Source organism: Schizosaccharomyces pombe (assembly GCF_000002945.2).
Source record: "Schizosaccharomyces pombe strain 972h- genome assembly, chromosome: I".
NCBI classification, from domain to species: Eukaryota; Fungi; Ascomycota; class Schizosaccharomycetes; order Schizosaccharomycetales; family Schizosaccharomycetaceae; genus Schizosaccharomyces; species Schizosaccharomyces pombe.
In genome coordinates, this window is record NC_003424.3 from 4,491,950 (window position 1) to 4,518,875 (window position 26,926).

The 26,926-nt window shown below is 36.1% G+C and overlaps 10 protein-coding genes and 17 long non-coding RNA genes across 27 annotated transcripts; 11 read left to right on the forward strand and 16 right to left on the reverse strand.

Moving 5' to 3' along the window:
- Positions 1–2: 2 nt before the first annotated feature.
- On the reverse strand, positions 3–4,629 carry tif471 (translation initiation factor eIF4G). Its single transcript, NM_001020030.3, has one exon. It carries the CDS (start codon positions 4,353–4,355, stop codon positions 144–146), a length of 4,212 nt encoding a protein of 1,403 aa, NP_594602.1. The 5' UTR covers positions 4,356–4,629; the 3' UTR covers positions 3–143.
- A 143-nt stretch (positions 4,630–4,772) lies between these two features.
- On the reverse strand, positions 4,773–5,012 carry SPOM_SPNCRNA.4023. The gene has a single exon (NR_193384.1). It is a non-coding gene; the product is annotated as a non-coding RNA (long non-coding RNA).
- lys7 (alpha-aminoadipate reductase phosphopantetheinyl transferase Lys7) lies at positions 4,776–6,191 on the forward strand. Its single transcript, NM_001020031.3, has 2 exons — positions 4,776–5,083; positions 5,127–6,191. Exons 1-2 carry the CDS (start codon positions 5,021–5,023, stop codon positions 5,838–5,840), a joined length of 777 nt encoding a protein of 258 aa, NP_594603.1. The 5' UTR covers positions 4,776–5,020; the 3' UTR covers positions 5,841–6,191.
- On the reverse strand, positions 5,120–5,974 carry SPOM_SPNCRNA.4024. Its single transcript, NR_193385.1, has one exon. It is a non-coding gene; the product is annotated as a non-coding RNA (long non-coding RNA).
- Positions 6,147–8,632, forward strand: nuc2 (anaphase-promoting complex TPR lobe subcomplex subunit Apc3). The gene is made up of 3 exons (NM_001020032.3): positions 6,147–6,486; positions 6,532–6,702; positions 6,809–8,632. The coding sequence occupies exons 1-3, from the start codon at positions 6,183–6,185 to the stop codon at positions 8,329–8,331; spliced, it is 1,998 nt and encodes a 665-aa protein (NP_594604.2). The 5' UTR covers positions 6,147–6,182; the 3' UTR covers positions 8,332–8,632.
- SPOM_SPNCRNA.4025 lies at positions 6,850–7,429 on the reverse strand. Its single transcript, NR_193386.1, has one exon. It is a non-coding gene; the product is annotated as a non-coding RNA (long non-coding RNA).
- Positions 7,545–8,111, reverse strand: SPOM_SPNCRNA.4026. Its single transcript, NR_193387.1, has one exon. It is a non-coding gene; the product is annotated as a non-coding RNA (long non-coding RNA).
- On the reverse strand, positions 8,222–8,985 carry SPOM_SPNCRNA.4027. The gene has a single exon (NR_193388.1). It is a non-coding gene; the product is annotated as a non-coding RNA (long non-coding RNA).
- slc1 (1-acylglycerol-3-phosphate O-acyltransferase Slc1) lies at positions 8,612–9,724 on the forward strand. Its single transcript, NM_001020033.3, has 2 exons — positions 8,612–9,010; positions 9,074–9,724. Exons 1-2 carry the CDS (start codon positions 8,685–8,687, stop codon positions 9,585–9,587), a joined length of 840 nt encoding a protein of 279 aa, NP_594605.1. The 5' UTR covers positions 8,612–8,684; the 3' UTR covers positions 9,588–9,724.
- On the reverse strand, positions 9,103–11,419 carry SPOM_SPNCRNA.4028. Its single transcript, NR_193389.1, has one exon. It is a non-coding gene; the product is annotated as a non-coding RNA (long non-coding RNA).
- ckb1 (CK2 family regulatory subunit Ckb1) lies at positions 10,333–13,785 on the forward strand. The gene is made up of 4 exons (NM_001356169.2): positions 10,333–10,481; positions 10,561–10,840; positions 11,046–12,242; positions 12,304–13,785. The coding sequence occupies exons 1-3, from the start codon at positions 10,459–10,461 to the stop codon at positions 11,436–11,438; spliced, it is 696 nt and encodes a 231-aa protein (NP_001342935.1). The 5' UTR covers positions 10,333–10,458; the 3' UTR covers positions 11,439–12,242; positions 12,304–13,785.
- On the reverse strand, positions 11,537–14,932 carry ric1 (Rab-specific(Ryh1/Ypt6) Ric1-Rgp1 guanyl-nucleotide exchange factor subunit Ric1/Sat4). Its single transcript, NM_001020035.3, has one exon. It carries the CDS (start codon positions 14,890–14,892, stop codon positions 11,734–11,736), a length of 3,159 nt encoding a protein of 1,052 aa, NP_594607.2. The 5' UTR covers positions 14,893–14,932; the 3' UTR covers positions 11,537–11,733.
- SPOM_SPNCRNA.992 lies at positions 13,759–18,064 on the forward strand. Its single transcript, NR_151387.1, has one exon. It is a non-coding gene; the product is annotated as a non-coding RNA, possible alternative UTR (long non-coding RNA).
- On the reverse strand, positions 15,268–18,021 carry grp1 (GRIP domain-containing protein). Its single transcript, NM_001020036.2, has one exon. The coding sequence runs from the start codon at positions 17,899–17,901 to the stop codon at positions 15,649–15,651; it is 2,253 nt and encodes a 750-aa protein (NP_594608.1). The 5' UTR covers positions 17,902–18,021; the 3' UTR covers positions 15,268–15,648.
- Positions 18,065–18,222: 158 nt separating the features above from the next.
- SPOM_SPNCRNA.4029 lies at positions 18,223–18,459 on the reverse strand. The gene has a single exon (NR_193390.1). It is a non-coding gene; the product is annotated as a non-coding RNA (long non-coding RNA).
- A 532-nt stretch (positions 18,460–18,991) lies between these two features.
- Positions 18,992–19,307, forward strand: SPOM_SPNCRNA.4030. Its single transcript, NR_193391.1, has one exon. It is a non-coding gene; the product is annotated as a non-coding RNA (long non-coding RNA).
- On the reverse strand, positions 19,034–23,076 carry mei2 (RNA-binding protein Mei2). Its single transcript, NM_001020037.3, has one exon. It carries the CDS (start codon positions 21,341–21,343, stop codon positions 19,091–19,093), a length of 2,253 nt encoding a protein of 750 aa, NP_594609.1. The 5' UTR covers positions 21,344–23,076; the 3' UTR covers positions 19,034–19,090.
- SPOM_SPNCRNA.4031 lies at positions 20,702–21,596 on the forward strand. The gene has a single exon (NR_193392.1). It is a non-coding gene; the product is annotated as a non-coding RNA (long non-coding RNA).
- SPOM_SPNCRNA.4032 lies at positions 21,935–22,472 on the forward strand. Its single transcript, NR_193393.1, has one exon. It is a non-coding gene; the product is annotated as a non-coding RNA (long non-coding RNA).
- A 156-nt stretch (positions 23,077–23,232) lies between the features above and the next one.
- SPOM_SPNCRNA.993 lies at positions 23,233–24,044 on the forward strand. Its single transcript, NR_151388.1, has one exon. It is a non-coding gene; the product is annotated as a non-coding RNA (long non-coding RNA).
- SPOM_SPNCRNA.4033 lies at positions 23,267–23,812 on the reverse strand. Its single transcript, NR_193394.1, has one exon. It is a non-coding gene; the product is annotated as a non-coding RNA (long non-coding RNA).
- A 66-nt stretch (positions 24,045–24,110) lies between the features above and the next one.
- On the reverse strand, positions 24,111–24,616 carry SPOM_SPNCRNA.4034. The gene has a single exon (NR_193395.1). It is a non-coding gene; the product is annotated as a non-coding RNA (long non-coding RNA).
- On the forward strand, positions 24,121–25,121 carry omt3. The gene has a single exon (NR_150170.1). It is a non-coding gene; the product is annotated as a meiosis specific Smp foci lncRNA Omt3 (long non-coding RNA).
- On the reverse strand, positions 24,751–25,010 carry SPOM_SPNCRNA.4035. The gene has a single exon (NR_193396.1). It is a non-coding gene; the product is annotated as a non-coding RNA (long non-coding RNA).
- Positions 25,122–25,250: 129 nt separating the features above from the next.
- On the reverse strand, positions 25,251–25,562 carry SPOM_SPNCRNA.4036. The gene has a single exon (NR_193397.1). It is a non-coding gene; the product is annotated as a non-coding RNA (long non-coding RNA).
- On the forward strand, positions 25,499–26,869 carry omt2 (4-alpha-hydroxytetrahydrobiopterin dehydratase). Its single transcript, NM_001020038.5, has one exon. It carries the CDS (start codon positions 25,593–25,595, stop codon positions 25,881–25,883), a length of 291 nt encoding a protein of 96 aa, NP_594610.1. The 5' UTR covers positions 25,499–25,592; the 3' UTR covers positions 25,884–26,869.
- Positions 25,861–26,558, reverse strand: apc14 (anaphase-promoting complex subunit Apc14). Its single transcript, NM_001020039.3, has one exon. It carries the CDS (start codon positions 26,345–26,347, stop codon positions 26,024–26,026), a length of 324 nt encoding a protein of 107 aa, NP_594611.1. The 5' UTR covers positions 26,348–26,558; the 3' UTR covers positions 25,861–26,023.
- Positions 26,870–26,926: the final 57 nt, after the last annotated feature.

Sequence of the window (26,926 nt, forward strand, 5' to 3'; positions counted from 1 at the left end):
ATTACAATGTAGAGAATGTATTACCTTATACTATAAAGTCCATTTCCCGTTAACCCTGATAAATGATGGATTCATCCATAGCAAAACAATCAAAACAAACCAAAAGATGAAAGACTTAAATTACAGATTCAAATCCGATTACTTTACGAACTAGTTTTTGAGTTAGAATCTTTTTGACCCCCATCATTATCATGGTCATGCTCTTCAAGTAATTCGAAAGAATTAGCAGAAGTAACCGCGACGTTAGATGGTGGTGCACGAACAGACTGTTCCCTTCTTAAGGCACTGTTTTGACGAGAAGGCGTTCTACTAACGCTTCCACCTTTAAGCATTGAACTCAAACTTGTGGGACCGTGAGAACCCTGAGTACCAGATTTGAGACCTCTTATACCTTGTCCAAGTCTAGCATAACCATCTTTGTTATTAGACCAATCACTAGAGCTAAATGGTGGATTGCTTCCTCGACCGCCCATCCGAGAATCACCACGATTCATATCCCGACCGTGCATTCTACCAGACGACGGGCGTTGACTTTCGGCCAAAGCTTTCTTACGTTCTGCTTCTTCGTGAATTTCAGCAATTGTCTTAGGTCCTTTTTCGACTTCATTTTTAACAGCCCATCCGTTCTTACGAGAATCCATCACATCCATAAGCATAAATTTGATACGAGAGGGTAGGTTAGGAATTTTAGTAATTGTCTCCATCCGAAGCACATATACATCCATAGCGGCATGCCCTTTTTCAGTAGCATCAATATTTACACCAACAGTCATTAACAGTCTGCACAAACTTTCAATCTCTTCTTCTTCTGGGTCTGTTACATTACCCAACAAACGTTTAATACACTCATGCATGATTTTTTCAGACAACATGCTGAGTTTAAATAATTCACCAATAAAGCGTACCAAGCCAAGACCTCTACGCTTAATGGCAGCAGCTACATAATATTCATCTGACATAATTTCAGCTTCCCCCGCTTTACCAGATGGTAAATTAGCTTTCCAACCACGCTCAAAATCTTCCTGACAGCGACTGAGTAGATATTTTCTGAAAAGTAGGCCACCCCGTACGGGTTGGTTATTCTTATCTAATACCCCTTCATCTCTGATTGAATCATCAATACTGTCCATCATTTTACGAGCAAATCGAGCATACATGTTTGAAAAGTTCGGTTCATCAGTGGCCTTCTCAAAAGTCAACTGAATAACCTGCTTCAATGTCCGACCATCATTTTCTTTACGTGATTGCATAGCGATTTCCAAAATCTGGTCAGATATTTTATCAAACTTCTCTAATGTCATCTTGTTCAAAGAACCTTTAACCTTACGCTGCACGACCTCGGGAGGAAGAAGTGCTTCTTCATCCTCACCCTTAGTTTCAGCAGGTTTTTCAGTAAGTTTCTTAGGTTGCCAGCGGTTTGCGGATAATTGAAGAGGTGCTACCTGATCAACAGGTATAGTTAGACTAGATGGATCGGGTTTATCACGCTCACCACCTCCGCGGCGAGAACCACGCTGGGAACCACGATGAGACCCAGACATACCACCGTGTCCGTGATGACTTACACCGCGACTAGGAGCGCTCTTATAATTACTACCCGATCCAAATCCAGCACCAGAGGAGCTGAAACCTCGATCGATTCCAAGCCTTGAAATGCCCTTTCTCTCTGAAGGACCACCAAAACCAGGGCCAGCATGGGAGTGAGTATTTGAGCCGGATCGAGAGCTTTGGCGACTAGAGCTGTACATTCCACGAGAGCTTTTATCACTAAAAGCGGATGCTACTGTTTCCTTCATCCTTTCGTCCCAACCTTTCATTGGCTTATCAGTATAAACGCTTTGAAACTGTAAAAGGAAAGGAACATCATACTCATATTTACCAGCTTTTAAGGCTTCCTCAGTAGATGGTGGTTTGATAGTGGAAGGATAAACCAAAGCAGAAAAGTCGGTTATAAATTGAGAATTTAACAATGATTCTAAGCACTGCTCAGATTTGGGGTTAGTTTTCAGACTGAGGCTTTCCAGACCAGATAGCAAGTCCCGTTTAGAAGAGGTCGAATGAGAGGGAGAAGAAAGCGAAGAAGTCGATTTTCCTTCAGATGCCTTAAGCTTCTCCACTTTTGTTTTGTCAACCACTTCAGGTTCGGTAGCATTTGTTTGCTTACTGGTATCAACGTTAGCTTCACTCGAAGCAAGGGGTGCACTTGATTTGATTTCAGGGTTTTTATCAGCTTCCCGTTTACCCTCTTCCTCAGCTTTCCGTTTAGCATTTTCCTCAGTCTCACGTTTAACCTTCTCTTCAGCTTCACGTTTAGCGTTTTCTTCAGCTTCACGTTTAGCCTTCTCCTCAGCTTCACGTTTAGCATTCTCTTCAGCTTCGCGCTTAGCCTTTTCTTCAGCTTCACGCTTAGCCTTTTCTTCAGCTTCGCGTTTAGCCTTTTCTTCAGCTTCACGCTTAGCCTTTTCTTCAGCTTCACGTTTGGCTTTTTCTTCAGCTTCACGTTTAGCCTTCTCTTCAGCTTCGCGCTTAGCCTTCTCCTCAGCTTCACGTTTGGCATTCTCTTCAGCTTCACGTTTGGCCTTCTCTTCAGCTTCACGTTTGGCCTTCTCTTCAGCTTCACGTTTAGCCTTTTCTTCCGCTTCACGCTTTGCTTGTTCTTCCGCTTCACGTTTGGCATTTTCTTCCGCTTCTAGTCTGGCCTTCTCTTCGGCTTTACGCTTTGCTTCAGCTTCCGCTTTTTCCTGGATACGCTGTTGAATGGCAAGCTTAATAGCATCTTTTCGCTGTGAAGCTTCCTCTTCTGAAATCTGAGGAGGAGCAGCAGTTGGTGTTTCAGCACGAGAGTTAGTTTCAGAGGGATTAGGAGACGACGCATTTTTTTGCGGAACCACTACTTCTGTATGTGTTACGGGATTGACAATCTTCAATGCGCTACTCTTTTTCTGTTGCTTCACTATAGGGGCAAATCCATTTCTGGGGCTAAGTGTAGATGAATTAGGAGATTCAACAACTTGATCAGAAACTTGAGAGCCGCTTCTTGACATATTAGGAAAGTTCTGAGTATAGGGTGTCTGATGGTAAACTGGGTAATATTGAGGAACATAACCAGGTTGAAGGATAGGACCATACTGCACCATATTGGGATCCACGATGTATTGTGGTTGCCCATATACTTGTCCGTAAGGAGTCTGTAAAGAAACTGGAATTTGAATTGGTGTACTACCATTGTTTACGTTTTGGGGATTGTTCCGAGGGCTTTGATTGGCACTACGTCCATTAGACATATACGTAGGATAGGCACCTTGATTGTTATAGTTTCTCCTAGAGTTTCGAAAACGAGGATGCCCTGACTCATTCCTATTATTTCCCGAGTTATTATAATTAAAACCATGCTGATAATGAGAATATTTATTGTAAGAAGGATGAGAATTTCCGTAACGGTCGTAGTGCCGCTTTTCGGAAAAGTTTCCGTGATTTTGACGATTAGATCTAGAAGATGTGTTTGATGGTGTACTACTTCCTGACAATGCAGGAGAGTTGGACGCTGAAACTTGGGTAGTTTGGGTGGCGGGATCAGTGGTATTGATATCGGTTGAAGGTTTATTAGTCGGTGCGCCATTAGCAGGAGAGGTATTGGTGTTGGATGCACTCGTGGTAGGACGAGGTCCTTTAGTGGCGGTTGAAGAAGCCTCCGGCTTAGCAGCAACAGGTTCTTCTGTATGAGGAGGATTGGATGTAACCGAGGAGTTAACAGACTGGCTTTTGGAACTATAAGAAGACACGCCACTCTTATTTTGCATGTTACCAGAAACCTTTGGTTTTGAAGGGATAGCCGCATTTCTGGTAATCGAACCAAACTGAATTGGCACAGTGGATACAGGAGGTGCTGTTTCTTGGGAGGTAGATTTCTCATTTACATTTTCCACGGGAGCTGCATTGTCTTTACCAATTTGGGATGAAGTTTCAGGCTTCTGATGCTGTGAGCTCGTTCGTTCAGCAGAGCTATTGGCCGATGGTTTTGAAGTATTATCGCCGCGCCATGGCTTATTATTGGTTGAAGATTTTTCAGAAGATTTTTTTTCCACCGATCCTTCCTTGTTGACAGGAGATTTGCTTGAGTTGTACTTTTCAGTGTCAGCCTCTGAAGTAATCTTTCCAGTGGACTCTGTTTTCTTTTGGGCATTAGCACGAGAGGTATTCGTTGGCTCCACCCCTGAAGGCTTTACTGCCTGCTTTTCAGCAGTTGCAGTATTATTTTCTGAAGCTTTAGTGCTATTGCTTTTATTGGATTGACTGCTGGCCAAGGCACGAGCATAACTAAACTTTGGAGTATTTGACGGTGGTTTTGAAGACATTATACTCTTCGTTTATCTACAATTATTCAAAGTAATAAAACTGAAGAGACCACCGAATATTAAAACCTTAAATTAGTTCGTTTGTTTTATATACAACAACCGAGTTCTTTTCTTCCTATTTCTACTGAAAGAAAGAACACCAATTATAGATTATTATTGGAACGGAACAAGACAAACAAATGTAACGTTCTGTATTCCGTTAAATATTAAAATACCCTCCAGATGAGTTGATAATAAATTTTCAACTGAAGTGGTTGGGTTAGTGGTGGTGGTCAAGAGAAGCAATAGAACGAAGCAGCAAACTCTTCAAATTGTGCCGCTTACGTTCTATCAGTAAATTTAACGAAATTAAATCTTCTGCGATAAACACGTTTTATGACTGTTAATAGATATTCGCAAATTAAAGAAAAGCTGTTCTCCAAGGTAGAACAAAAAATATATTTTTTCGGAAAGTACTGTCGACTTGCGTTAATGTCACGCTTCATAATTCATGTTACTATTTATTGGTAGAAATTATCTTGATTGCCTTCTAACGAAATTATACTCTTCTTCTGGTTGGTTTCGAGTTTATGAGTGATTCTTGTTTTTGTGTTTCCTGGAAATTCTGGCATTGTTTATTGTAGTTTCTCATTGAAGAGTATTTCATTCGATTTAAATAGCAATATATGAAACAAAAAGTATATAGGTTATTAATAGATACTCAAGAAGCATGGCCTTTTGAAAGAACTGTATGTTTTTAGTTTTATCTAAACAATTTTTCTAATACGTTAGAGGATACCCAGTTTTAAAAAACTGAGCGATTCTGAGCGACAACAAATTGAGAGGTACTATTTCGACATGGATGCTAAAATGGCATTGGCTTCTATACTTATTAAAAGGCACTTAGTCTCCACGGCTCTCGAATGTTCACCAAATGAAGTACAAATTTCTGTCACAAAAGCCGGGAGACCGTATTGCCAATCAGCACACTGTCCTCCTATTATATTTGACTTTAATGTATCCCACTATGGGGGAATCGTAATTGTAGTAGGAGCATGGCTTCCATCAGATCCTTCAGGAATGCGACCGATCAATATTGGAGTTGACATCGTCGAATGTAAACCGTTAGCTTTTGAAGCATCATGGATGGAAGATTTCATGAGTGTATTTACTCCTTGCGAATGGAAGTTGATTAAAAGTTCAATTTCTAGTATTGATGTTTTTTTTTTGCTCTGGACTTGCAAAGAAGCGATTTTGAAAGCACTCGGTATCGGATTAAGTGGAAACCCTTTGGATATTGTGGTAACATTTCATAAATTAAATGAGCTGTTAAATTCCGAGGAAGTGTCTTTAAGAAGAGCAGCAACTGCAGTGTATTCAGGATATTCTTGGGACTTGGAAATTCATAAACTAATACTTCACTCTAGTACTTTTTACGTCAGTGTCGCCTTTCCACAAGACTGCGTAATAATGGATCTAAATTGGGAGACATTGAACGACTTGTAATTTTTTTTTATTAACATGTATCATCGCATTGTTTTAGACCGTGATGCCTCCTTTGCCTGTCTCCCTTAATGCTTGGATCGAGTTGCATTAGTAGTGTTTTTTTATTCTCTGATAATTTACCCAAACTCTTTTTGGATTTATCAGAGTTTACACAACTCTATACACCATCCAGATGATTTACCTATTTTTGTTTATATGTTTTTTTTACTAAAATGCTACATTGCTTTATAAGATTTAACATATCTTAACGATGGAGCTCAAACAATAACAACCACCTGTTTGTACCCACATGTTTTTGTTGACATTAACTCCCATCGTTTCCAAAACTTTAATAGATTTGTCATGACAGATCGATTGAAATGTTTAATATGGTATTGCATTGATAATCAGAATTATGATAATTCAATTTTTTATTCAGAACGTTTACATGCAATTGAAGATTCAAACGAGAGTTTGTATCTTTTGGCATATTCGCATTTCCTAAACCTCGATTACAATATTGTATACGACTTATTAGATAGAGTAATTAGTCATGTTCCTTGCACATACTTATTTGCAAGGACCAGCCTTATTTTAGGCAGATATAAACAAGGAATAAGTGCTGTGGAGGCCTGTCGATCGAATTGGCGCTCCATTCAGCCAAACAGTATGTGGTGATTTATTTCGCGAAACCTCTAACTAAGTTATCTAGTAAATGACTCAATTAGCAGTCGTGGACATCCAGATGCCTCTTGCATGCTTGATGTTTTGGGTACTATGTATAAAAAGGCAGGGTTCCTCAAAAAAGCTACAGATTGTTTTGTAGAAGCTGTCTCCATTAACCCATATAATTTCTCTGCTTTCCAGAATTTAACTGCAATAGGTATGTGACAGATGTTTTGTTGTGAATTAGTAAATTCACTTTTGTCAAAAAAAAATACTTATTTTCGTTTATTTCTATAATTGTGCTAATATATTTTGCTGAATAGGCGTGCCACTCGATGCTAATAATGTATTTGTTATTCCACCCTACCTTACGGCAATGAAGGGTTTTGAAAAATCTCAAACGAATGCTACAGCTTCGGTACCAGAACCGTCTTTTTTGAAGAAAAGTAAAGAGTCTTCCTCATCTTCCAACAAGTTTTCGGTTTCTGAATCGATAGCAAATAGTTATTCAAACTCATCCATTTCAGCATTTACTAAGTGGTTTGATAGGGTTGACGCTTCTGAGCTTCCAGGAAGTGAGAAGGAACGACATCAAAGCTTGAAATTACAATCTCAATCTCAGACTAGCAAAAACCTTTTGGCTTTCAATGATGCTCAAAAAGCTGATTCTAACAATAGGGATACGTCTTTAAAATCCCACTTTGTGGAACCTAGAACCCAAGCATTAAGACCAGGAGCTCGTTTAACATATAAATTACGCGAAGCGAGAAGTTCTAAAAGAGGAGAGAGCACACCTCAAAGCTTCCGCGAAGAGGACAATAATTTGATGGAATTACTAAAGTTATTCGGTAAGGGTGTTTACCTGCTCGCCCAGTATAAGTTACGAGAGGCTTTAAATTGTTTCCAAAGCTTGCCCATCGAACAGCAAAATACACCTTTTGTTCTTGCAAAGCTTGGAATAACCTACTTTGAACTGGTTGATTACGAAAAATCTGAAGAAGTGTTTCAAAAATTAAGGGACTTGTCGCCTTCACGTGTCAAAGATATGGAAGTCTTTTCAACTGCACTTTGGCATTTGCAAAAGTCTGTTCCTTTATCTTACCTTGCCCATGAAACTTTGGAAACTAATCCTTATTCCCCAGAATCATGGTGCATTCTTGCTAATTGCTTCTCACTTCAACGTGAACACTCGCAGGCATTAAAATGTATTAATAGAGCTATTCAATTGGATCCAACTTTTGAATATGCTTATACGCTTCAAGGGCACGAGCATTCTGCAAACGAAGAATACGAAAAATCGAAAACATCTTTCCGCAAAGCAATTAGAGTAAATGTTCGACATTACAATGCATGGTATGGCCTGGGAATGGTTTATTTAAAAACAGGGCGAAATGATCAAGCAGACTTTCATTTTCAACGTGCTGCAGAGATCAATCCTAACAACTCTGTACTCATCACTTGTATTGGTATGATTTACGAACGCTGCAAAGATTACAAAAAAGCACTTGATTTTTATGATCGGGCATGTAAACTGGATGAAAAGTCTTCGCTTGCCAGGTTCAAGAAAGCCAAAGTGCTTATTTTATTACATGATCACGATAAAGCACTCGTTGAATTGGAACAATTAAAGGCAATTGCGCCAGATGAAGCAAATGTTCATTTTTTGCTCGGCAAAATTTTCAAGCAAATGCGGAAAAAAAATTTAGCCTTAAAGCACTTCACTATAGCATGGAACTTAGACGGCAAGGCTACGCATATTATTAAGGAATCGATTGAAAATCTGGATATTCCCGAAGAAAATTTGTTAACTGAAACAGGTGAAATTTATAGGAATCTGGAAACTTAAGAAATTATGTCTTGTATTTTAGGGATGCCAAAAAATTGTCGAATGAATAAGTTAATGAGTTAGAATGTTTACGTCTTCATTCTGGTTAGGTTTAAAAATGATGATTTTCGTTTAGAAGTTATATATTAAAATAAAGGTATAATAGATATCATTAATAACCAATGATAAAAAAAATTGTGTATAAAATCACCGTGGGTATAACTTAAGTTTAAAGTGTGCAATTAATGAAATGTCCTCAGGCCATTCATTTTTATTACGAATCACCAACGTTACTATCACCGCACCAACCATACTTTAAAACGAAAGGAAGGGTTGTTGAAAGTTTGCTCTTCTCTACTGTGTACATATTCGAAATGGGTTTTATTAAGAGCACGCTGCTTGCTACTGTGACAGTATTTGTTGGTTTGTGCGGAATCAACCGATTTTTTACTCTCCCGAAATGTATTAGATATCACTTTCGCTATTTCGCATGTCACACATTTTTAGCTATTAGTTCTGCTTATGGGGTTATAGCCTCAGTTGTTGCACGTTTATGTGGTTATCCCGTAATGGGACAATATTTAACTGCAAAGGCATATTATGGACTGGCTAGTACAATCCTTGACTTTCGGTTTAAAATCGAAAACGAGGAAATTTTGAGAAAACATAAGTCTGCTGTCTTAGTAGTTAATCATCAATCGTAAGCATACCTCAAAATATACTTCTTTATGATAAAAAATAACTGACTTACAATTTTAATTAGTGAATTGGATATTTTGGCTATAGGAAGGACTTTTGGCCCTAATTATTCTGTTATTGCTAAAAAGTCTCTAAGATATGTGCCCATTTTGGGATGGTTTATGATATTGTCTGACGTTGTATTTATCGATAGGTCTCGCCGAAGTGATGCGATTCAACTTTTTGCGAAAGCGGCACGAAGAATGCGCAAAGAAAATATTTCTATTTGGGTATTTGCAGAAGGCACTCGTTCCTATAGCCTTAAGCCCTGTCTTCTTCCCTTGAAAAAGGGCGCATTTCACCTTGCTGTACAGGCTCAAGTACCCATTATTCCTATTGCAATTCAGACTTATGGTCATTTGTTTCATCCTCCTACCAAAGTATTCAATAAAGGTGAAGCTCTGATTAAAGTGCTTGATCCAATTCCTACGGAGGGGAAAACTGCTGAAGATGTGAATGATCTTCTACACGAGACTGAAACCGCTATGAACAATGCATTGGTTGAAATCGATGACTATGGAAAGGTAAAAAAACAGTAAATAGGAAGAAGACACACAATTGGTGTTCTTATATAATTACTTGTTAGTTCAACTGAGAGAAGCATTTACCTATCCTAAGGTGGTTTGTTTCGTTTTAAATCAAATAGGTTTGATAATATCATTGACGCTTTTCTTTTTTTGTTTAGAACAAGCCGTACTTTTTATAAATACCTCTATGAATAACTGATTAATTTAGCTTTACGATTTATTTGGCAGTTACTAGGTAGTAGCTGGTTATGTATATTGCAAGATTCCCTAAGTACGAATCTCGAGAAACGCAAGCCATAGTAATTTATATAATTCACTGTGGATTCGAAGCGAGAACAGTTTGTTTGTTCAAATTTCCAATTGAACCAACGTTTTATCTATTGCGACTTCTTATTAAGCAGTACAATATTAGAGACTTAACTACAATGATAGCTATATCATTCTACAAAGTGTCACTGTCACACCTGTATTATTCCTTAAAAGGTACAACATCAAGTATAATGTAAATAACACAGCAATAACAAAATAGAAGTTGCTTTGTAGCAGATGGAACGCTAAATATTTCATTTTTGTTGCTAAAGCAGTTTTAATAGAATGAACTATTGTGCTACTATAGTGCATCCCAGTGCATAAACGTTTAAGTGCTAGATAACATACCGAAGTGCAGCAAATTGAATTTCTAGTAACACGCTAATTAGTTTTTCATTCCTTTAGTGTAGAATGAAGGAAAACACCGGAGCTCCAGAAAGACTACGATACGACAACGTACTTCTCTTCAAATTTTCCATATATTAGAAGCTGCTAAGGCTGAAACGGAAATCAAATTTTGCATTAAGCAATTAGGATTTTTGGTGCAGCTTTTCAACGTAAATCGGAACGAAGCATGCAGCTATACTCTTCGGAAAGGTTTGTGCAAATTAGGGTTAAATAAAAAAATATTTTACATTTTGGCCATATTGGACCGTTTATTAATCATTAATTGCAGTGAATCCGATGATTCTCAATATTGGGTTGATTGGTTTTTAGGACTAAAAGGAAACGAATTTTTTTGCGAAGTCGACGAAGACTTCATCCAGGATCGCTTTAATTTGACTGGATTGAGTCATGAAGTTCCACACTACTCCCAGTCTTTAGACCTCATTTTAGATGTATTGGATCCTGATTTACCAGAGGAAGTACAAGATGAGGTAGAAGCTAGTGCTCGTCATTTGTACGGCCTTATTCACGCCCGTTATATCTTAACGGCTCAGGGTTTATATAAAATGGTAAGCAATTATGTTTGTAAACTTCTAGTTTCCTGTTTTTAAGTTTGGATACAATCTTCGTGAACAAAACAGGCATTAGACAAGTATAATGGACACTAAGTGTGTAACTTGACTTATCTTTCAATTCTTCAATTTTATTACATTTATGTCATACCGTACTATTTCGTTTTAATTAGCTTTGGATTTTGACTAACATCCTTTCTAGCTTGAGAAATACAAAAAATGTGACTTTGGGCATTGCCCTAGAGTTTTATGCAACGGACAGCCAATGTTGCCCGTCGGCTTGTCGGATATTGCCCATACAAAATCCGTTAAATTATACTGTCCTCGGTGTGAGGATGTGTACACACCAAAATCACAAAGACATGCATCCATTGATGGTGCATATTTTGGAACCTCATTCCCTCACATGCTTTTTCAGGTATACCCTGAACTTGCGGTCCCTAAATCTCAAGAACGCTACATTCCACGTATTTTTGGTTTCAAAGTACATAGCTATTCTGCTACCTTTAAAAAACAAGATGTATACAAAGAAAAGCAAAAAAAGCGTTTACAGGGAGCCGAAGCTGAATCAAAAAATAAACTGGCAATAACTTAAAGGCATTTTGCTTAATCTTCATTAACAATAGAAGTTCACCCGATTCTTCGAAGTCCCATAATCACCAAGGCAAAAAATTTTATTTACATTATAGCTATGACAGTTTTTACTAGAATGAACTTTTACGTTTTTAGATTTTTCCCGAAGCATCAGCTCCTTTTATCTAAGAGCGTAATTTTCAAACTTCTAATCATCATTGAAGCTAAAACCTTTTATGCTTATTCAGCTTTGAACCTCTTTTTTTACTTTGATAATTGCTTTAATAATTTAGTTTTGATCATGACATATACTGTGGTTAATATTTATCCACTTCTTTCATCAAATTGTTAAATTGATCGTAAAGACGAATGTCCTTGGAATCAGGCCCTTCATCGAGAAGTTCCAGCGCTGTCTTCAGTAAACGTTTTTCGGGATCCAGACTCACCAGGTAGCTAGATAACTCCGTACAAACGTCCCAGTTTTTTATTTTTAAAGCCATTTCGTATATACTTAGAAAGGTAGAAGCACAACTGGCTGAACCCTGATGGATCTGCCATATTATCAAACACTCTGCGGCACTTTTAACATCTTCTGTTTCTAAACACTTTTTCATTAAGTCTTTTGGTTCTCCGAAATACTTAAATATCATCGGCCAGTATTCAGCTTCAGTTTTTCGCAGGCAACCCAGAACGATTTTAAAAGTGGTAAACTCTTGCAAGTCTTTAAATAATAAGGATACTTCATAAAGCAATTTATCTCGCTGTGATGAGTTGTAGGTCAATAATGATGAAGAAAGTAATTTTTCTAACACAAAATTGATATAATGCAAGTGCCCATATGTCTTGACTAAGTCAATAGCTTGCTCACGTTTATCTAACAGTAATAGTGCTCGAACAATTTCCGGAAGGAATGGATAAACACCTATTTGGATATGAGCGTATTCCATCTTATTAACTAAGTTTTTATGACCCTGGGTATAAGCAGTTAATAGAAGTCCATAATTGCTTAATACAGTCAGCAAACATCCCTGAGATTCCAGATCTATACATTCCTTTTGAAACTTTTCAGAAATATTTACATTTTTAATCAATTTAGCAAGATGTGTGTTATCAAAGTTACAATCAACCCCATTTTTGTAGACAAAGCTGGGCGATCTGAGGTCTTCAACAGATAAACGATGAAAATTTTCTAGAGATACTCTTTTTGATGTATTGAGAAACTTTGGAAGGCCATCTATAAGGTTTTTAGTATTTATCAAAACAGAGGAAAGGATCTCGCTAAAAGATAACCATAGCTTAAGTCCCTTTCCCGTCATGATCCATATAGAATGAAATAATGAAGGGATTTCTTGACTTCCATTGATAAAGTAAAACTCAACGTCTCCCGCTAGCATGCTGCACTGATATAAAAGCTCTTTAGAATGTTGTTTTTTTAGACTTAACAAAACAAGTTTTCCATTAATGAGAACCAGAAGGACTGCATAAAAAAGTAAATCAGAAGGTTGAATATTTGCAAGGTCTTTTGGTAGTAATAACGTTATGCTTCGAACTCTGGATGGAGTAGTGAATATTGGAGCAAAATTTACGGATGTTAAATAGTCGAGTTCTAATCTTCCTAATTCGTTTATATCGAATCTGATGTGATGGAGGAAATTATCAGCTGTATAGACAACCAAAGAATATTCGTCGCAGACTGACATTGTCACAATTGTTGAAGTAAACGATAATTTAGCCAAGTTTTCTCTATCGTCTAAAGGCCCTTTTGCTTTGTATAGGTGTAGCTCAAAGTTGGACTCGCAAACAACACCGGCTAGCAAAAATTGTGAGCACCAAATCATTGGACAAGTAACACTGATTAATTGTTCCATATTGGCATCTTTATATAAGAACCAGGTCTTTTTTGAGCAAACATATATAGCTAATCCATGAAGCCCAGCGATTGCTATCAAACTTCCATCATCTTTGATAGAAACATATCTAATAGGCCATTCAGAAGCAACATATGGTTGAGGATACTCAACTTGATCCCAAAAGTCAATGCCAAAATTGTTTTTAACGCTAGAACAAAATTCATATGACTTCGAAATATATAACCGATCGCTAGTTTGAGCTCCACAAACTTGCAAGGTGCTTTGTACACTTGAAACTATGGTGCTCTTTAAAAAAGGTAAAATATAAATAGTGCTAATAAATTGTTTAGAATCCGTAATACTATATAAGACATCATTTGTATTGTCGTTTTGTGACAAATACTGGATATCAACGTTCTCTTTTTCCATAGCAAAAAACTCGTCGTTTTCTTTTAAGGATTCGGCGATAATCGGAGTAGATAATCCCGTTCCCTCAGCTTCACCTGTAGAAGAAAAATTTTTAGATCCTAGTCCATAAAAGGAAGAACTATCTCTATCCCAAAAGCCACAGGATAACCCAAAATTAAAATATTCAGTTTCACTACTAGCACAACACAAGTTGAGATAAGGAGACAGTGTAGCCCAACCGTCATCGTATCCAACCATAACTTGATGGCCATCACCTGTCGTAGCAATATGATTAACCTTTCCGGAGCTTGCCGAATATTTAAAAGAATGAGTTTGAACATATTGGCGACCGAAATCTCGTATTTCATAAGCATACACAGTTCCATCGGCGGTACCAACATATAAAAGAGAAAATCTGGCATTTGTAGATAAAACAGTCGCCTTCTTTTCTCTAAGCTTGGATTCCAGGTCCTCATTAATGTCCTTGTCATTATCTGACTTATTCAAATCTACAGGGTTATGTACGCAAAGGCCAAACAGACTTTTCGTATTCGTGTTGGAAGAAACACCGATATTGGCATAAACTCTTCCATCAGTTGACATCCAAAAGAAAGTGTCGATTTTAACATCGAAATAGAGTCGAGATATGAGAGAAGAATGATCCAGAAACCAAGTGACTTCTCGTAAATCGTACTGTTTACTTGACACTTTCCACAACTTATTAGGGTCAGTTGTTTCCAGCGTTGAAACCTGAATAATTGGTGCAGAATCTGCAGCATAAACGATGGAGTCCCTTTGAATCTCCAGGCATTTAAGCCCACCTCCATATCGCATAGCAAGCTTGTATTGGATTTCACACTTTATAGGCCCAAATATTTCGCCAGGTCCATCATCGTATCGAGTTAAATAAGGACTTGGCGTTAGTACAGGCTTGGAAGCATTTAAAGTGAAATGATAGACAGCTACATAGTTCTTTTCAGTTGCAACCGCTATAATTCCGTATTCAGAGTTAACAGCTATTTTTTTGTTCTTTCCATGACGTTCAAATAAGTTCTGAGACTTTGTTATCTTTGATATGAGTGTCAAGGGTCGAATTTGATATATTAAAATCTCGGTTTCAGTCAAAACAACGAAGAACGACACTTTAGGGATTCGACATATTTGTATTGCTCTGGAGGACAATTGTATTCTCTGAGGTGTTCCATGAAGGAAGTACATGAATAGTTCACCTTATTCGACAAGGAGTTTAACCATTTCCAAGGATGCTGAACCCTTTGAGAACGTAAGGATCAACAGTTGACGCTGATGTTCTACCACCATTTTCGTTAAAAAGTGCAACAAAAGGAACAACTTAATTCGTTAAATAATAATTTCGCAATTTGTTAATTTGCAACTTGCATATCAATTGAAGGATACTTATATTATTGTATAATGGAGCTGATATTTTATTTACTAGATGTCAAACGAATGCAGTAATCTAGGAAAAAGCTTCTAGTCCATTTTTACTTTAGGAATGGCAAATTATGCTCTGCTTTGTTAACGAAAGTATTGTCAAATTGTACAATAGATTAGCCATCAGCTATAAAATTACAATAAGGCTTCAATTCATTCATTGGTACATGATTTCCTATTCATTTCCCTAAATGAGAGGTTTGAAAAAAGTTAATTATAAATCGAATAGACCTAAGCTCGGTTCAAGATTTCAAAAACAAGACAAAGAACTTGATTGGTTTAATTAATTATTCGCAAAAAAAAAAAACGTATTTGAATTCGTGGGTTCTATGCAAAAGACCGTTATTAACATTATAATAGCATACCCTTCCAAAAGATATTATCGCGTGAAATCACTGCCAAGAATGGAAAGCGGCATACAAAATCAAACAAATGTTCCACATCGTAATGGACATTAACAATATGATGAATAATACAAAGAAAGAGAAAAAAGCAGTAAAACGGAATGAAAATTTTACCACATTAATATTTCACAGACAAAAGCTTTTGCTTTTGTTCTTCAGACAAATCTAACAAAATCGACAGCAAGTTCACAATTTCAGGCCGACGATCCCTCTGTTCGAGAAATTGGAAAAGAATGTTGCGTGTGTATTCCTTATCTATTAGCATGTCATCCGAGCCAGGATGCTTAGAATTAACTTCCACTGACGAAGAAGAGCGGCTTACAGAACTGTTTCTCCCATGGTTAGAAGGTTGTTGCTTACGTAGTTGATTGAACACATTTTTGAATGACTTTTGCAGGTGTTCGTATCGTGCTGTCGAATCTTCCAAATTCTTGAGAAGTGTTTGATTTTCATTCTTCAGGGCCTCCAACGATAAACCGTTATCGGGCTCAACTGATTGAGTTTTCACGTTGGAGTTTTCAAAAGAAATGGCCAGCTCCTGATACTTTTTATTAGCTTCATTCAACTTAAGTTTCAGTTCATCTATTTGAGAATTTAGTTCATTAATTTTCTCCTGGAAACTAACGCATTCAGCTTGGGAGTTAGTCAGACTGGATTCTAAGCTTTTAATCTGAGTTTCGTAATCAGAAGATAGGTTCGAGTAATGGTTTTCACCAGCCTGCTTCAAATCTTGACGTTCCAATTCCAATTGCTCAACTAATAAACGTAATTTCTGACTATCCTGCGTTTGTTCACGGAGTAATTTACGAAGTTCAGTCAGTTCTTCCTCTTTGTTTTGCAAATCTTCCTCCTGTTCTTTCAGTTGACGGTCGAACTCATTGTTTTGTTCTTGTAATGAGGTAAGTTTATTTACCGTCTCTTTCATTTGAAGTTGCTTTTCCTGTGCACTGGAGAATAGTCTTTTCCGTTCTGCTTCACTCTCGGAGACTGTTTGTTTCAAAGAAGTAATTTCGTCTTTAAGCTGACTATTAGATGTGATGTAAGAATCAAGTTCTGTCTGCATCTGCGTTCGGGATTGAAGTAACCTACTTTTGAGTGATTCAGCATCGTTCAGTTTTTTAATATTCTTTTGATTTTCTTCTCGTATTGTTTCACATGACGATTCTGCCCACAGTAAATTTCTTCTGCATTCGTCAATTTCGTTTTGCAACTTTGTAATATAATCGTTTAAGTTATCAACTCTAGACTTCAAACTTTCAGAGTTCTGCTTAAATTTTTCCGAGTTTTCCTTTAAAGTACTTTCGGCAACATGTAACTGCTTAGTAAGTTCTTCAACAAGCTTTGGCGTTTCTAAATCTACGGTATACTCTTTCGGTTTCAAATCCAAAAAAACCAAAGGAATGGTATCTGCTAGGTGTATTTTATGGTGATGAAACACATATTTCGGCCAGTTCAATAATGTATCTAAATCAGTGAAAGAAAAATGATGCATTGGTTCCTTGGCATTGGCATTAACAATCAAATCATCATTAGCTATGTCTCTTCGTTCCTCTTCTTTACTATCGGCAACTGTATCTTGTTCTGCATCTACATCTTCACTTTGTGCTACCTTTTGTATGTCAGGCGTACTAATGGACTCGGAAAGCGCATCATTCTCTGTAGTCGCTTCTATATTTTGTTTAGTTGACTTTTTCTTTTGATTTTTACGATTCCTTTTCTTCTTCTTCTTTGATAAAGCACTGCTGACACCTATAGTATCAGTTGAGGGCCTTGAAACTTCGGGAACGTCATTTTTTGTCTCTACTGTTTTATCATCTTTCAAACTGGAAATAACCTCCTGCTCAATGGATTGTGCACTTTCCAACGAATTAATCTTCTCTTCAAGTTCCGAGCATCTTTGTATTGACTTTTCTAGCTCATCTTTTTTCTGTAGAATTAAACTGTTTTGATTACTTATTTCAGAGTTCAGCTTTTCAATTTGATCCTCGAACTGATGTTTTAAATTCTCCCGATCAGTCTGTAAATCATTCACTTCATGCGATAATCTCCTAACTTCGCTAACTGTCATTTCATAACGATGCTCTAAATTCTCCATAAATTCACGGAATCCTTCTAAGTCTTGAATACTTGACAACGGAGTTTTCTCCTGTAGAAGCTTTTGAAACGCTACAACGTTATTTTGTAGTTCATTCAATTTTTGTACGACGGAGTCCATATTTTTCGCGTCCTCTTCATTTTGAGAGAGCTTATTAGAAGATTTATTATTTCTTCTTAATTGATCTTCTTCTTGAAACTGCCTACGTCGATTCTTAGCTTCTTCCTGGCCTTGGGCCAGTGTCATGTTCAATTGATCTTTTAATCTTCCCAGCATTTTGATTGATAACCAAGAAAGAAAGTACCCATAGATTAAATCGTATAATGTTATTTAATCTTATACGTGCTTGGAAATATTAGTTGTTAGATATTGTAATTGACTGGGTATGGCACAATATTCTAGTGTTAACATTCTGCCACTTTAGCGTACTCTATTCTACTGCACCCTGTTAGATGGATTAACCCTTTAACTGAATGTATCGCTATCTCACAATATCAAATGCTTGTGTACCGTATTAGTATAGCAAAATTAAGCATAAACTATGAAATTGCCCATATAAATTGATTGAAGATAATTTTATATTCGATGGAATTGAAACCGAGATTACCCAATCTATTATTAATAATAAAAATTCACCACAAGGCCTGATCCGAAAACATTTAGAAGATTTGAAAACTCTTCAAGCAATAAACAGTGAATGTTTTTTAACAAGTTTATTTGTAAGTCCAAAATGATACAAGGAATTAATAGCAAGAAGATATACTCTCAGCAAAGCAACGCTAGCTGATTTTAAGCTCGTATATTTCAATAAGAGATACATTTTTGTACGATAACTGCTATCTTATGTGACTTTAGTAGCATGTTACTTAAGAGAGAAGATTTTCTAGCAGTACAATTGAAATTATCTGATTAAATAGTTGTGTTAAGGGGAATTTAATTGTCCTTAACTCGTTATTTGCATAAATTATAAAATTAAACATTTTTTTCAATGTGGCATTTATTAAACAGGTCTCAAGTAAGAGTATGTATTTTGAATAAAACATATCGATACTCAGAGTGAAGTTGACCATCTTGTCAAAATACAAGTTAATTTTAGCACGTTCACTATAACTAGATCTTTGTCACATAAAATTTGAGGCAATCATAAATTTAGCATTGAGCCGTCATTGATCATAATAAACTTATGGCATAAAAATTCGTATACAAAAAATGATCAATCATTATTAATAATTAAATCGAATAAGTATACTTTCGTAAAACGTTCCCATTTGGAAACATAAATTAACATCATATATTTGAAGTGAATATAATTTACACAAGCAGGCAAATTCTTGCAATTTGTAAAACATCCGAAGTTTTTGGAGCAATCATAATATACTTTGGAATTGAACAAAAATAAAATATAGAAAAGAAAGGGTAAGCAAAGCGATAGGTAAACATAAACAATACAGGATCTCTTTCGTAATCAACATTTGCTTGCAGTTGGAGGAAACAAGCCTATTTGTTGGGCACTAGCAATAGATCTTAGTTTACGACGTGCATTATTGGGAGCAGGGAAAGGCTCTTCCATTCCTCTATTAGGTCCATGGCTTACAAATATTTTCGGGCGGTAAGCAGGGTTCTCGTCCATAACACACGAGTTTCGGAATTTTTCAATCAGCCTGTCTTTGCCTTGAATATTAGCATAGCTGATATCGCATATTTTTTCAGAGTGAAAGACGTTCCATTGAGTACCCACTCTAGCTTTGCCAAAGGTAATGATAGATTGAGGTTCAATAAAGTTTATAAACGCATATCCTACATTGCATTTATTAACAAAATCTATCCGTAAATAAAGAAAATCATAGGTACCCTTGTTGGTAACATCAATGTAATCCCTTAGCATTTGCTGGGTAAATTTATTCGGGATATTTTTTATCATTACCGTGGTTCTTGTGTCAATTCCAGACGCAATTTGTGCATAATCGACAGAATTTCTATCTGAAGCATGTTTTTCAACAGTAGGAGTATATCTTTGGAGATTCAAGTCCGGATTCAGAGAAGAAGCAGATAGTGTAGAATCTGCTTTTGAGTCGTGTAGAGTAAGTGAGGCAAAACTTAAATTTGTAGGATTACTACATGATGCATTTGCACCAACAGTTAAACTTCTCCTCATACCAAGAGAACCTGTTGGTGAATCAAAGACTTTACCAGTATTAGAGGAAAAAGGTGACCATTGTGGATTAATTCCGTTCAGTAAATCACTATTCCTTTGCTTAAGACGTGAGGAATTTGGCGGTGCAATAGGATTTACATCTAAACCATACCTTATCGAATTATACTGCCTGGAAGGATTTCGATCACTGGGAGCAACAGGGCTAGTTGAAGAGACATCGTAATATCCGCTTGTTCCCCAAGCTGGAGATGATTCAGTGCGTCCTAAGGGAACGGATCCAAAGTTATTCGACATTCCATAACTCGAACCAATTCTTGAAACAGCACAACTAGCAGCAGTGGGAGTTTCTTGGTTAGAAGACATTGTCATAGAGTTGTTCCATTCAGAATTGTTATTTAACATCCCACTAAATCCTCTTGGAACAGAGAGGCTAGAGGCCGAAGAGGTGCTAACTGAATCAGCCATTGCATCGTAATAAGCGACTTGAAGGCAGCAATTATGAATAATTCTTCCATCCAATTCATCTAATGCAAAAGATGCATCTCTTGTATCATAGAATTCGCAAATAATTTGTGAAACATTTTGACTTCTTAAAGGCTTCATAATAAGAAGTGGACCGAACGTCTGAAGTATAGATTGCAGTTGAAGGATGCTCAGAACAGAACCTCCCTGCATATTTAAGAGAAGTTGACCTTCATTATCGTCAAGGAATTGAATAGTAGCACCTTGATTAATCATTTTTTGAATGCTGCTTCTTTGGCAGAATTGGAAATACAGTAATCTATCATTAAAAAATCTCTGAGATCGCAGTGATTTAGCGGCCTGTATTGCTTGCCTAATATCGAAAAAAGCAACAATGCATATACCATCCGTAGACAATGAAGATGTATCAATTCCTTTCACATCTCCAAGTTTTGAAAAAAGCTCCAATAAAGTAGCATAAGGAACAATACGAGGAAGGTTAGTAACGAACAAGTAACGAGAAGCATGAGAAAATATATCTATATCGTCAGAATTAGAGTTAAGCGAGGAAGAACGAAATCCGGTAACAGATGGTTTACGAGTTAGTGCCTGAGCTGCTTGCTCAGAACTTGAAATGTAACTTTGAATGCCATTTTGCGGAGGGGATTCTGAGAGAACAGAAATGTTTTGTTGCCATGTACTAAGAGGTTGTCGATCAGCTGACAATAAAACATTACCTGTAGTGAATACTTTCCGTTCACCAACTCGACAAGCATCAATAGGATTTAAAGGAGCGGTTGAAAACTGATAGTTGTTTTCGTTATTAACAAAGTTGGGGAAGATATTTTGAGTATCCGTAAGATAATCAATTGAGTTTGATTCACTAGATTTGGTAGCAGATAGTTGAATATTTCTGATGGGTGAAGGACCACTCAAAAGTAAAGTACTCTTGGGAGGGTAATGCTCGTTAGTAGAGAGTAATGGTGAGTCAAGAAGACTTGAGGGCAAAGCATGCATTGTTTTCTCCATATCAACTTGAAAAGTTGAATCAGATGGAGAAGGGGAGGTGATTGATAAAGGTGATTCGGTTTCCATAATCATTTATGTGTTAAAACGGCAACAATAAAGCTGGCCGATAATCCTTAAAATAGATAAAGAGTAAAAAAAATTACTTAATGACTAATAACTTATAAAACTTTGTTTAGAAGTGGTAAGAAAGGGAGAGAAAGGAACTGCAAAGGATTAAGTTAATACAAACTTTAAAAGACCAGAAAGTTGAAAAGAAAGGAAGGGGTTAGATGGTTGTTAGTAAATCAAACAAACGATGAGAAAATGCAAAAGAACAAAAGAATAATGAAATGAAAAGAAAAAATCAACAATAAATCACAATTGTCGTTCAAATGTATATAATCAAACGAAAAGAATAACAACCAAGATTTGAACAAACAAACTTGTCTTTCATAAAATTAACAAAAGAATAACAAACGTTAGAGGAGGAGAAATTTTCGGGATAAAACTAGGAAACTACCCTTTAATTTTTTTAAAAAAAAAAGAAAAAGATGGGATATTGTCACCACAGAAGAAAAGCGCAAGTAAAAATTTAAAATAATCGATTAGAAACTTTACACATATATACAAGAAAAAATGTATATGCGTATATGAAGAGAAAATGGATTGGAATCGTATATATATAAATGTATATATACGTATCAGTTAGGTTGCAAAAAAAGGAATTAAAAAGTGAAGCACACGAAAAAAGGGGAAGAAAGGAATCGATTCTAGGACAAAGAAGAGAAAAAGATATCAGGGAATGACAATAACGATTCAAGAAAAATTGGTAAAGATCAAAATGAGGATTCAAGAATACAGCCAGAAAATGTAGATAATGTGGTAAAAGATATAATTTGAACTTTCTTTGCGAATGCCTACTATGGGCTATTTTCAACAAGGAATGGGAAAGCGATGGTTGGTCTCGGAGTGGGCACAAGTAATTAATAAACAAACAAACAAAGAAAAGAGAAGTAGCAACTGCGTTCAAAGGTAACAAAGATGCGGGTGGGGATTTTAAGAAGGAAAGAAATGAATTAGATAAATAAACGTATCAATGTTTTGTTACGGTCGATAGGTTTATTGGCGCGGATGATGGCAGCTGTGTGTCCTATTAAGATGGAAAATGCGAACGGTAAGAGAAACAATTGGCAAGGATGGAGTAATGGAAAAGAAGTAAATGCACGATGTATAAAAACTTAAGTTTTTTCCATATGGTTTTTCAACTAACTAGAGGTGTAAAAAAAAAAAAAAAAAAAAAAAAAGCAATTTCCCTTTCCTTTTTTAAAATGGGGTATATATTTTTTGCTTTCTCTATTACAAAGGAACGTTAAGTTTCAGACAAACAAAATATACGACAGCCTAAATGGCAGCAGCGAAACAAAACAAAAACGATGCAATGCAATGCGATGCTTTTCAGTACAAATCAAAAAGCCAGCCCAAAATAGTTCTGTAAAGATAATTACAACAATCTGTCCGGCCGGATTGCTGGAGGAAGGATGGATTGTATGTTGGGAATAATGAGAGGGCTTGGATGCTTTATAATGAGATACAGTAATTAGAGAACAAAGAAGTTATTTCAAAGAAATCACAAAGTCAAAAAGGACTTTATTTGCTCGCAAATATTACGACAATTACTGGGAGAATGCTTGATTGAATGGGACGTACTGTTTATGCTACCCCTGCCTTTGTCCCGTGTAACACAAAGTGGGAAGAGTAACAAAGAAACGAAGTAAGCCAAGTAAACAAAGAATCTCAACAGCAGCTTTCAGTGGCGAAAACAAAGCGTTGAAAACAAAGGGAATCAACGAAATTTATAGACCTACGATGAAAATTTCAGTAGCCTTTACTGTTAGGCATTTACTGTGAACGTTTTTGCAATGCCCCTGAGGGGCTAGCTCGAGAAGGGTTTGTAAAACAAAGAAACTTTAAAATAGGAACAAAGAAATCGGTCGGCTTTCGTTACTCTATCTAAAGTTATGATGCGATGTCAGTAAGCTCTAATATAAGAGGACGATAATGGAAAAAAAATCCCATAAAAAGCGGGACAACTGATCCAATTTGGACAGATTGAAAGCCAACGCGACTCGCGTTAGATAGAGTAAATAGCGAGAAACGCTAAATGCATTTTCTTTTATGGTGTTTGCTTTGTCTACTGAAGCAAAAGGCTATTTATTCAAATCAGTGGTAATTAGTGTATAGCTTGTAAAGGTAAGTTAGTCCTTTTGAAAGTTTGAAAAAGATGATAGATAAAAAACAACGTTGTATCCATCCCGAAAAACATGGACAAGTCAAAGAAATCACATTTTTTATTTGCCTTCATTAGTGTAGTAATCTCCACCTTGCTGTATAATTCGGTAAGGATTTCTTTTGTTATTTACGCGTGCTTTTTTCCATACATCTTTTTTCGCCAATGCAAAACCCTCTTTTAACAGTGTTTCTTCTTTCAACCCTTATTCAGCGCATGCGTCTCCTATATTTGCGCGTTTTACACAGAGGTCGTTTGACATCCAGATTGTTCTCTGGCATGAAAGATAACTACATCATTTAATATTAGCAACTTGCTCACTTTCTTTTCTTTTCACATAAACTATAAAGCTGTTCGGCAATTAAAATTCCCCACTGAAATCCAATTAGCCAACGATCAAACTAGATCGCATTTATTGAGTGATTTGAAAACAATGCTTTATGCGCAAAAGTGGAGAAGGTAAATGTAGACAACCTCACGTTTTTGTTTATAAACATTAGTAAACGCCGCATTCGATTTTAATGTATCACGTATAAATCGGTAAATATGTGTGTACCACGGTTGTAGAAGTGCTCGAAGACAAGTAAGAAGGAAGCATTAATAACTTTTGGCAATTAAAAAGAGGTTGGGAATTCAGAACAAAAAAAGAGTAAAAGCGATATATTTATTCTATTCCAAAAGATTTGTATGCATGTATAAGAGATTTTAAGGCTGATGATGGTTTTTGATTATACTTTGGGTTTACATTATTTTTGTTTTGTTCTGTTTTGTTTGTTTTGTTTTGCTTTCGTATACACTCTATTTTTTTTTAAACGTAAAATGATCATTAGCGATGTTGCTTCAGTAAAGCGAGAGTCAGTGAACAATGGTTAGATTAAAGCTTTGCTGAGTAAATATTTTTTGGCTTTCTTATTAAAGGTCTTATAAGAAACATATGTGTATTTTTTGTTTTATTGCTTAGCCAGTTTACTATTTTTGGGACAATGCGTTTCGTAAACGTTTATGATGTTTGATGTACGTGACGAATTGTTCAAAAGTTAAATTTTGAGGTTTAAAAAAAATGAAGGCCTGAGAAACCGCTTCTATCTCTATGGTTGTTTATATCACCAACAAATGTCAATTGAGAATTTGAGGAAAGAACAGAAACCTAAGAGGAATCTTGTTCTTAAAGGATGAAAAATCAACATGACAATTCCTTCATTTTATACATCTTGGAAGCGAAACACAAGAAGGGGTGAAAGGAAGTTGAAGAGCTTGAAAATGTCAGTCAGCAAAGGAATTCCACAATTTTTTTGATAAGTGACGTGAAAGAAACCTTTTGAGTTTGGTTTCAATGCTTCATGCTTCTCGAGAAAAGAGGCGGTCTTGGGTTTTTATAATTTTGTGTTTGAAGGTCCCATTTGATATTTGGAATGTTGCTGCAGTGAAACCTAACTGTTTACAAGTATTTTTATTTTTATTCATAAATGTCTCGTAAGCTAAGTCTCACCTTTTCTCTTATGCAAACAGGAGGTTATTTGATTATAGTTATCGAATAAATGGATGATTGATCCATGTATAAAATGATATTGTTAATGGTATTGATATCTTGTTTTAAAACATGTTTGTTACTTATAGAAGCACTATGTGTTGAAGCCAAGTCGATAAACTTTTAAAAATTAGGAAGTGTTCCATGAATAAAATATTTTAACATTAAAAAGAGCGAATGACTATTTACCCATAAAAACTGATGGATAAAATGCTACAAGACCAAACCAAGCATATTTTATTTATTTTGGAAATAAAACTAGGAAACTGTTTATACAATTAACAAATATAATTCTAATGCTCCTCTGTAGAAGAGGTTCTTTTAGCGTAGTAGCTAAATTTACTCTTTTGATGTTGTGAATAAGACAAGACGATATGATTTCGTTCTCTTTCACATACCAAAGTAAAAGGAGGTAAATTGAGTGTATTAAAACAGTTACGTTCTACACACATCACATTGATATTTTACCTAAATTTTGAAGAAAAACATTTTTTCTGGAATAAACGTTGGTTTAGAAGGTTGAAAAAATGAACACATCAGCTAGATTACTGGCGTTAGTCTCGAAATCAAAAAACAACTGGATTCTTCAACAAGGAGATACAAAACTATTTAAAAGCTTTCGTTTTAAAAACTTCATTGAAGCTTGGGGATTTATGAGCTGTGTCGCATTGCGTGCACAACAGCTAAATCATCATCCCGAATGGACTAATGTATACAATAAAGTGGATATTACGTTGACAACTCACGATACAAAGGGACTTACAGAAAAAGATTTAAAGCTGGCAGAATTTATTGATACACTTGCAAAGGATAACTGAAAGCTGCAACCAAGAGGGTAGTAGCGGAAAACTATCTTGAGACACAGATTGCCAGAAATTATTCTTAATATTTTGAATTAATTTAGTGTTTAGTGATGTGGTGTTTGAAAGGATAAGAATTTATATCATAAACTCATTAATCACCATTCAGCCAACTGGTCAAGTTGTTGAACATGTTTTGTCAGATGCTGCATAATAGCTTGCCTGTATTCTGGAATAGAACTTCTGCTGGAAGCAATTCTGGATATTGCAATTCTACTTGCCCTTTCATTTCTTTCTTGCTCGGCCTCTTCACCACCTATAACATCTCGATAATTCCAAAATTCAATGGCTTTTGAAGCTTCAGGGAGTAGAAGTGGTTTCTTGGCGAGAGGTTTTGGGTTGCCAGACATGGAGAGTCTTTGAAAGACGTTTCCAAAAGTTCGATAACTTTTGGACTGACCAGTACCAGCAAACGGATCCATATGACCTCGAAACGTTTTAATATACAAAAGTAAAAAAAACCCCCGTGAGTACTAAGAGACAATGACTTCAATCATTGATTTGTTCTTCTTTAAAAGAGAACCGTTTAAATATGAAAATTGTAATCTCTTTTGTATTTAAGCAGTAAGTGAAGAGGTTTGGACAAGTGATTAGGAAATTTCACCGATTTTCTTGTTTATTTACTATCTTGTGTGCGTAGTTGAACAAAACTCCTTGCCATCGTTAGAAAGCAATGCTTGTGGTATAAGAATGTGGAGTGTGTTATTAAAATAAAATAGTGAAGTCACCTTTTGTCTCCTAATATCTTAGTGAACTTTAACGTTGATGAACGATTCAATAACTGTAATGCTAAGAAGGATACATTGAGTTTCTCATATTTTTTTTTATTTGAAAAGAATTTTCATTATTATTATTTTTAATGATGCACCTAGTTATTGCAATCGCTATAGACTTTAAACTTTGTATTGAAAGAATTTGTCAAAATATTGGCAGTTGGTTATCAAAAAAAATAAATGTAAGGTATATGAAAATTAGGATGTTTTCATACTCACGAAAAATCA

What these genes read in the sequence shown, in the direction of transcription:
- tif471 (NM_001020030.3), bottom strand. Translation starts at nt 4,355, where the DNA reads ATGTCTTCAAAACCACCGTCAAATACTCCAAAGTTTAGTTATGCTCGT.
- lys7 (NM_001020031.3), top strand. Translation starts at nt 5,021, where the DNA reads ATGAAACAAAAAGTATATAGGTTATTAATAGATACTCAAGAAGCATGG. An exon ending in CATGGCCTTTTGAAAGAACT is followed by an intron (nt 5,084 to 5,126) that starts GTATGTTTTTAG and finishes CTAATACGTTAG; the next exon opens with AGGATACCCAGTTTTAAAAA.
- nuc2 (NM_001020032.3), top strand. Translation starts at nt 6,183, where the DNA reads ATGACAGATCGATTGAAATGTTTAATATGGTATTGCATTGATAATCAG. An exon ending in GCGCTCCATTCAGCCAAACA is followed by an intron (nt 6,487 to 6,531) that starts GTATGTGGTGAT and finishes TAAGTTATCTAG; the next exon opens with TAAATGACTCAATTAGCAGT. An exon ending in CCAGAATTTAACTGCAATAG is followed by an intron (nt 6,703 to 6,808) that starts GTATGTGACAGA and finishes TTTGCTGAATAG; the next exon opens with GCGTGCCACTCGATGCTAAT.
- slc1 (NM_001020033.3), top strand. Translation starts at nt 8,685, where the DNA reads ATGGGTTTTATTAAGAGCACGCTGCTTGCTACTGTGACAGTATTTGTT. An exon ending in TTAGTAGTTAATCATCAATC is followed by an intron (nt 9,011 to 9,073) that starts GTAAGCATACCT and finishes AATTTTAATTAG; the next exon opens with TGAATTGGATATTTTGGCTA.
- ckb1 (NM_001356169.2), top strand. Translation starts at nt 10,459, where the DNA reads ATGCAGCTATACTCTTCGGAAAG. An exon ending in CAGCTATACTCTTCGGAAAG is followed by an intron (nt 10,482 to 10,560) that starts GTTTGTGCAAAT and finishes CATTAATTGCAG; the next exon opens with TGAATCCGATGATTCTCAAT. An exon ending in CTCAGGGTTTATATAAAATG is followed by an intron (nt 10,841 to 11,045) that starts GTAAGCAATTAT and finishes CATCCTTTCTAG; the next exon opens with CTTGAGAAATACAAAAAATG.
- ric1 (NM_001020035.3), bottom strand. Translation starts at nt 14,892, where the DNA reads ATGTACTTCCTTCATGGAACACCTCAGAGAATACAATTGTCCTCCAGA.
- grp1 (NM_001020036.2), bottom strand. Translation starts at nt 17,901, where the DNA reads ATGCTGGGAAGATTAAAAGATCAATTGAACATGACACTGGCCCAAGGC.
- mei2 (NM_001020037.3), bottom strand. Translation starts at nt 21,343, where the DNA reads ATGATTATGGAAACCGAATCACCTTTATCAATCACCTCCCCTTCTCCA.
- omt2 (NM_001020038.5), top strand. Translation starts at nt 25,593, where the DNA reads ATGAACACATCAGCTAGATTACTGGCGTTAGTCTCGAAATCAAAAAAC.
- apc14 (NM_001020039.3), bottom strand. Translation starts at nt 26,347, where the DNA reads ATGGATCCGTTTGCTGGTACTGGTCAGTCCAAAAGTTATCGAACTTTT.